General features: G+C 47.5%; 1 protein-coding gene across 1 annotated transcript in view; it reads right to left on the bottom strand.

The window, feature by feature from the left end:
- Positions 1–2,247: 2,247 nt before the first annotated feature.
- Positions 2,248–7,986, bottom strand: part of CFAP52 (cilia and flagella associated protein 52) — a 92,478-nt gene continuing 86,739 nt past the window's right edge. The window contains 2 exon segments of the mRNA XM_006156404.3: positions 2,248–2,566; positions 3,711–3,822. Coding sequence (XP_006156466.1) covers positions 2,391–2,566; positions 3,711–3,822 — 288 coding nt within the window. The 3' untranslated portion in view covers positions 2,248–2,390.

Here is a 7,986-nt window from a genome sequence, read left to right as displayed (position 1 = left end):
GGGCCGCCCCGCCCTGCGCGGAATCCGGCCGCAGGGCCGGCCCCAGGGCAGTGCCCGGCCACCCCTTCTCCCGCCTTGCCACGCCCCCGCGGCGCCGGCGGGGAAGGAAAGCTCCGGGAGTCGAGGTGGGCGACTTCCCCGCCCTTCCTTGCCTCTTAGGAACTAACTGATGGTGCGTTTAACCTCTGCTCGTGTCCCCCGCCCTTCCTTCGAGCCGTGGAAGTAACAGAGAAATGAAGATTTTGAAAGCGTATTGCTAAATTTCCGGTAATCGCTTCAGGAGAATGCGAAGGAAAAGGGGACGGAAAGGCTTAGGGAAGGGAAAGACAGCCCCAGGTAGTGAGAAACGCGCGTTGGAGCGCTTCCGTGCACGGCTGATTCCTCCGCAGGCTCAGGTGTGTGCGAACAGGTGTCGCCACCTCCTTCCACCCGTCCGCCCCCTGGGGAAAGCAGAGCGTTGTATGCACCCGCCATCCCGGGACCTGAACTGGGAGCCGCGTATCGCCCGGGGAAGACACCCGGGGTGGTTGTGTTTCGCTTTTTAAACTGTATCATTTTCCAAGAACTTGCGAGACTTGGTCATTCTCGTTTTAACTGGTGAGAAAGTGGCCTGGGCGAGGTGACGGCAACATAGTAGGGAGACCACCCGTCCCGTAAGCAGAGAAACCGGAACTCGACCGGGTGCTGTGCACTGCCCTGGCCAGCCTCAGGATTTGCTTACCAGGAAGTTTTCGGGCTCTCAGGCGCGCCCCCTATACGGTCGCCAGATCCCTCCTTAATGCAAAATCCTGGCTGAATTGTTGCCCAATCAGAATTAGTTTAGCCTTGCCCCGCCCTTGATTCTCTGAGTAATCCCGAGGGCCGGGCTCACATTATTCCTTAACTGTCAGGTTTATAATTAATCAGGTGACGTCTTGCAAAATGAATTTGCCATCAATTTCTAGCTCAAAAAGAGATAAACAGTATACCGCACGCAGTATTACATCCATGCCCTGAAGGTTACTTGTTATGTAATAAAGTGATTATCATGTATTAAGTAGCCCCTTGATTTTTCAAGTAGGGTGGCAAGTTACCTGTTACTAAAAAGCAGTGTTCAAGGGTAAAGACTATGCTTAGGACCTAAGACTGTACAGTGAATTCGGAGCTTGCAGTCTTTCTAGAAAAGGCCATTCTTTATTCTCTCTGGAAAAAGATAACCCAGTTGGATGGTTCATACACAGGTCCATTTCAATGCCTTTCTGGTGGTAGAATGGGAGGAGGGGGGATTTTATGGTCTATTCCAATAATGCATCTCTGAAATTTCATCTTTGATAATCACCCCCCAGGTCCCTAACATGCATTTGCTTCAAGAAAGTATTCACGTTTAACTCCACTCTGCCAGGAATTTTGCCCATGCTTTTAACACATTGCTTCATTTAATTCTCACAATAACCTTTTGAGCAGAAATCTCTTCACGCTTGATGAGAGAGAAAATTGAGACTCCGAGAGGTTTTCTTTTTGTTGTTGTTCAGGTTTTTGCCGTGCGGTGCGCACGCTTGTTGGAAAGAGACAGAGAGAGAGAGAGAGAAAAACAGTGAGAAGGAAAGTGAGAAACCCCCAGGGGTAATAGCCACGCCGCAATCCCCTCTCCTCGATTCTCCTGGAACCCCAGGCAGGCATGCACACGCACACACTTGGCATGATTTTCAAGCCGCCAGATCCAGGACTCAAACCATGTTCAGCATGTGGGAGTCCAGCACTTTAACCACTATGCCACCTGGTGATTAAGATGCTGAACTCCCACATGGCTTAGCATGGTTCGAGTCCTGGACCTGGCAGCTTGGAAATCATGCTGGGTACGTGATTGCACCTGGCAAAGGGATTGCAGCCTGGCCATCCTCCTGGGGAGGGGGGTTCTTCCCTCTCTGTCTCTCTCCAGAGAGTACACATGCCCTGTGGCAAAACAACAACAACAACAAAAGCTGACCCAACATCTGGTTTCAAATGCCTACCTTGCCCCCAGTGCAAATTGACCAAGGAAAGGTTGATTAGAAAGGAAATTCACCTTGCCTAATTTTTAGAGCAGAAATAGCAATGATATTTGTGGACAGATCATAAGAAAGGTCTGTGTTTTGCAAAAATAATGACAGGAAACCAACTGGGAATCGACTCATAAGAAAAATACTACTTTAATTACAATCTAGACAAATTATTTTTGAATACATTTCGATTTTAGTATGCAATTTAAGACCATAAAATGTACTCGCTAGAGGAGACACACAGAGATAAAATATTTTGACTACGGAACAAAAACAGAGATGTGAGAAATCAAGAAAAATGTTGGTGTTTTCTAAACTCGGTCTTCCACAGGACTCTGAGTGGTGCCATGACTCGAGAAAGCTCGAGTTGCTTCATGAGGCAAACGGGTATTTCCATCGCAAAATGGCTCCATCGGCGCTCACGCTGACAATGTACTGATTCCCTGGACTGATCCGGATGCGTGTGATATTGCCGCTGTGTCCCACCCCGACATGAGTCACTTCACCCTCATTATAATCCCAAACTTTGACCAGATGGTCATTTCCACCTGAAAAAGACAAGCACTTAGCTAGCATTGCTGCAGAAACATGGAGAAACAGCTCTGATTTCAAACAACGGAATCATTTTCAACACGCTTCCCCATGTGCCAACTCAGAGGAAGAAAAATCTATCTTTATAATAACACTTTTACTTGATTATAAAAAAATCTATGTCTGCTGTAGTAAATTCGGGAGAGAAAAAATATAAAATACCAAGAGGTGAAATCACCCTTCATCTCACCACCCAGAAATAAGCAGGAATAACATCTTGGTTTAGTTTCTTTCAGTCTTTTCTCCAAACCTGAACATGTACATACACATCGGTATATGGGACTGAGCTTGTACTGTTTAGTGTCTTGCTTTCAGTCAAAGTGTTTGTGAAACTTTCATTCATTTGGAACATTTATTTGTTAATATCCTCAATACTCAAATTGCCTGGGAGGAAATTATGTTAATGTTGTTCCATTCAGTGTAGGGTATGGTAAATGCCTTCTTGAAATTCTGGTTAATTGATTTATTGGGGGGCTTACCTTCAAAATAAAAGGGTATAAAGAGAATGGCATTTTCTTTTCCTTTCTTTTTTGGAGAGGTTTTTTGCTATAGGGCATGTGTGCTTGCCAGAAAGACAGAGAGAGACAGAAACCAAGAAATCACCTCCCAGGGCAATGGCCACGCCGCAATCCCTTCTCCTCCATTCTGTTCTTGGGATCTTGGGCACGCATGCACATGCGCCTGGCATGGGTTTAAGCCGCCGGGTCCAGGACTCGAACCGCGGTCAACTACATGGGAGTCCAGCGACATAGCCATTACACTAACTGCTGGTCCCCAAGAGAATGGCATTTAAGACCTCAGTCAGAAAGCACATTGGGTGACCCTGGCCATTTAATGGTCTGTTTCTATCATCAATGCCCACTTCAGAAAGTAAGCAAGCAATGGAAGGCTTCGCTTTTATTTGTGCCTATAAAGCTCCTGTGTAAATGTTTCCTCTCGTCGAAATCAGACTTCTGGGTTTTTCTTTTCCAGACGCATTAGCTGCAGTGCTGAGGGCTGAATCTAAACAGTTGCCCTGGAGACCCCTTTGCCGTCTTTTCCAATTGCCTCCTGCCTGGGAGTTCCATGGCCTCAGCTTTCCTTCCTTACCCCAGGACTAACCTGTGACAAAGTGCACTCCTTCCTGCGTGATGTCCATACCATTTACTGACCCAGACAAGGAACCTTCCAACTCTCTGATCACTGACCCGTCAAATATCTCCCAGTAAGCAATCTGGAATTCAAGAACGAAGCATTAGGCAGGATTCGGCTCAGTGGAATTATCCACACACATGCTAACAAAAGATGGTTCTCCTTTATATAGAAGGTAGCAAAAATACACCATGGGGTGATATTGGCTGAAATTATAAATAGGCTACAGCGAGGGGTGGAGAAACCCTTTTAATATTTTTAGTATTGGCTTTACAATTTACATGCTATTTAAAGAGATGGTGATATGCTGATAAACCTGGATTGTGACAGGGCTTTTGATAAAGCTAAGTCGATTGAGGCTGAAACAAGCTATAAAAGAAAAAGAACAGCCACTGCATCCGCCGTTCCTGCTTCTTCACTTCCGCGAGGAGAGCGAAGCTCCCGGCCTGGTGGGAGGGAAACCGTGTCCTTCCCTCTCTGATTGGGGAATTACCACGCAGAGTTCTGGGGACTGGCTTCCAGCTCCCTTCCTTCGGTGTAGACCCTCCCTTTCCTCATCTCACCCTTATTCCCATCTTTCCCTTTTCCCTCAAAGCAATAAAACATTCCACAGGGTGGGGTTTGAAGACAAACCCATAACCTGGGGCAGGGAACTAGGTTAGGGGTGAAGGGACACAGGGACTGAAGGAGGGAGATTTTTCCCCGAATATACTGCTCTTGTACTTTGAAACTTCGGAATGCACAACCTATTCAAAAATAAAATGGCTTTCATTTCTTTTTCTTTTTTTAAGTTTTGCTATAGGGTGCTTGTGCTTGTAGGAGAGAGACGGAGAGAAGGAAAGTGAGAAATCATCCCCTGGGGGGGGGTGGCCATGCTACAATCCCTTCTGCTCCATTCTCCCGTCGGTATTTTAGACATGCACACACACACACACACACACACACACACACGCGCGAATCGGCATTTTAGACATGCACACACACACACACACACACACACACACACACACACACACACGCGCGAGGCCTATTTTTCAAGCCGCCAGGTCTGAGACTTGAACTGCTCTGTCAGCCATGAGGGATCCACCATGCCACATGCTGCCCCCCAAATTTCCTCCCTTTTTAAAATTTATTTATTTCAAGAGAGAGAGAGAGAGAGACAACAGGTAGCCAGCTGTCCACAGCAGAGTCTTCAAACCACAGTCCACTGCCAGCCTCCGTCAGGTAGGAATACTGGCGTGCACGCGTGTGCCCAGCATGCACAAGGAGACCTCGGTGCACGAACTCAGGACCTTCCTGTGCGCCTTCAGCATCACACAGTGTTCTGCTGCTGTGCTATCACCGTGGCTGGCCCAAAATAAAGCTTCTCCCTACATAAAGAACGCTTGACCAGGAATCGGGAGTGTGAACTTGGGCACACATTTCGTGCATCTCTCTCTCGTGGTGATGGAAACTCGCTGTGTTCCAGTTCCTCTGCAGGGATCTGTATTCTCTGAACCCAGCTAGGAGTTGCTTGTTATCCTTTTTTCTTGTGCTTTATACTTTCTATGATAAAAGTGGGTCAGCCTGTGGCCTGGTGGTTACAGGTAGCTATGTCCCACATAGTCCACCTCATAGTTCGAGTCCCAGACCCTGCAGCTTGAGAAACGTGCTGGGTGTGTGTACACGTATGCTTAAAATCCCGGAAGGAGGGACCCGCAGATGGCGTAATGGTTATGGCGCTGGACTCCTGCAGATGGCGTAATGGTTATGATTGTGACGCATAGGGCAGATGGCCTGATGGATATGGCACTGGACTCTGACATAGTCAACTGGGTGCAAATCCCAGACCTGGAGGCTTAAAACTCCTAACAGGAGGGTGTGCATGTATGCCCAAAGTGCCCAGAGAAGAATAGAGGAGAAGGAATTGCAGTGTGGCCAATTCCCCTGGGGGGTGATTTCTTACTTTCGTCTCTCTCTCTCTCTCTCTCTCTGTCTCTCTGGTGAGTGCACACACACACTATAACAAAAATTTTTCTCTCAAAAAAAAAATCCTGAATGAAGGCGAAATAGAGGCAGGATTGTGGCATGACAATGCTCCATTGTAAGGTACTCTTTGGCTTTCCTTCTCTCTCTGTCTCTCTCCAGTAATGGATGCATCTTCTGGCAAATTGGGGGAGGGAGGGAAGCAAAAACAAAGAAATATAAATGCATACCAGAATCCATGTTTCTCAGAAATCTCCTCCACAGAAGTAGCCGGGAATCTGACTGCCTGCCTTCCCAGCCAAAGGAATCAAAGTGACGCTCTCCTGGGTCACCTCTCAAGGGCTCAGTCTTTCCTGAGTGTCCTCTGCCCGGGATGGCCTTCCTTGAGATCTAACCATGGCCACGTCCTTCCACCACTCAGGCCTCAGCTCAGACGTCACCTCCGTGAGGAGGCCTTCCGCTCGCCCCTAGCTAAAGCAGCCTCCCTCCACCCCCAGCCTATGGCCTGTTCCAGTTCCCTTCAGCACTTTCCCCATCTCATAGTTCGTTCACTTATTCCTCATTGTTCGTTCATGTATTCATTTGCATGTGTATTATACAAGCCTATCCCTTCTCCCCTCAAATAATTAAACTGGGTGCGTAAGCTCTATGGGGCAGGGTCATTGTCCCATCCCAGCACTTAGAATAGTTTCACAAATGTATCATTTGAATATTCTAGTGACTTTTTTTTTTTTAATTTTTGCACTCACCAAACAAAGATGGGGGAAAGTGAGAAATCACCCCCCTAGAGATTTCTCCATTCCCCTCTTGGGATGTTGGGCATGCACGTGTGTGCACCCAGCATGGTTTTTTTAAAAATTTTATTTATTCATTAATTTATTTTAATTTGACCAGAGACACAGAGAGAGAGAGAGAAAGTGAGAAAGCAAGCCACCAGGTCTGGTACTTGAACCATGTCAGCCATGTGGGAGTGTCCAGCACCCTGACCATCACGCCACCTGCTAGCATGGTTTTCAAGCAGCTGTTTTTTTCAGGACTCCTGAGGTCAGCCCTATAGAACCCAGTGCCCGAACCACCGCGCCCTCTAGTGACTTTTTTTAAGGTTCGCTGGAGACTGAGAAAGAGGCAGTGAGAGGGAGAGGGAGAAATCACCCACCCCAGAGGGGGATGGCCATGCTGCAATCCCTTCTCCATTCTCCTCCTGGGATCTTGGGCATGCGTGCACGTGAGCCTGGAGTGCATTTCAAGTCACTGGGTCCAGGACTCCAACCGTGGTCGGCCATGTGGGAGTCCAGTGCCTTTAACACCACACCACTTGCTGGCCCCCAGTCACATTTTTTTAAAAGAGGTTTTTGCCTTAAGATGCATGTGCTTCCCAGAGAGAGAGAGAAAGATAGAGAGGCAGTGAGAGGGAAAGTGAGAAATCACCCATCCAGAGGATGACCATGCAGTAATCCCTTCTCCATTCTCCTCGTGGGCATGCATGCACATGTGCCTGGCATGATTTTAAAGCCCCCTGGTCCTGGCTTCAAACTGCAGTCAGCCATATGGGAGTCTAGTGATGTAACCGCTATGCCATCTGCTGGCCTCCCTAGTGATTTTTTTTAAGGAATTATTTTCTTTAACTTTATATATTATTATTATTTTAATAGTTATACACACACACACACACACACACACACACACACACACACCACTCACAGAAAGAAAGAAAAAGTGAGAAAGCAAGCCTCCAGGTCTGGGATTCAAACCATGCTCAGCCATGTGGGAGTCCAGTACCCTTAGCCACCATGCCACCTGCAGGATGCCCTAGTGACATTTTAAATAAAAGAAAAATAGACTGCTTTGAGTCTCATAACCTAAACCTAAAATAAGGCCAATACCACGCTAATCTAGAAACTTTATATCAAGCCTCGAGAGTGACCTTGTGCTTAAGTCCCTAATATCCATCCCATCCCAGTTCTAAGAGGAAGCCCAGTTACACCACAAGCCAAACATGCGTGTGAGGGGTGGACAGGCATAAGCCAAGTTGGGCTGATAAGACACGAAGACACTGGCTTGGACAGTCTTCAAAGACTACAATCGAGGCAGACTTCCATGCTGACCCTTAAAACGCGAGTGTCAGGCACATCCTGGCATGGACCAGGCAGCATTTCTTGGATTTTTATGACCAAGTGTTTCCCAATCACCTAGAAAACTTAAACAGGAAAAAGCCCAATCCCAGATTCTCATGTGGAGGTAGTGTGGGGCGGGGGGGGGGGGGGGGAGTGGGGGGCGGGCG

The sequence above is a fragment of the Tupaia chinensis genome, unplaced genomic scaffold (genome assembly GCF_000334495.1).
Source record: "Tupaia chinensis unplaced genomic scaffold, TupChi_1.0 Scaffold000493_1, whole genome shotgun sequence".
Lineage (NCBI taxonomy): Eukaryota > Metazoa > Chordata > Mammalia > Scandentia > Tupaiidae > Tupaia > Tupaia belangeri.
This window is presented reverse-complemented; position numbering and strand designations above follow the sequence as displayed.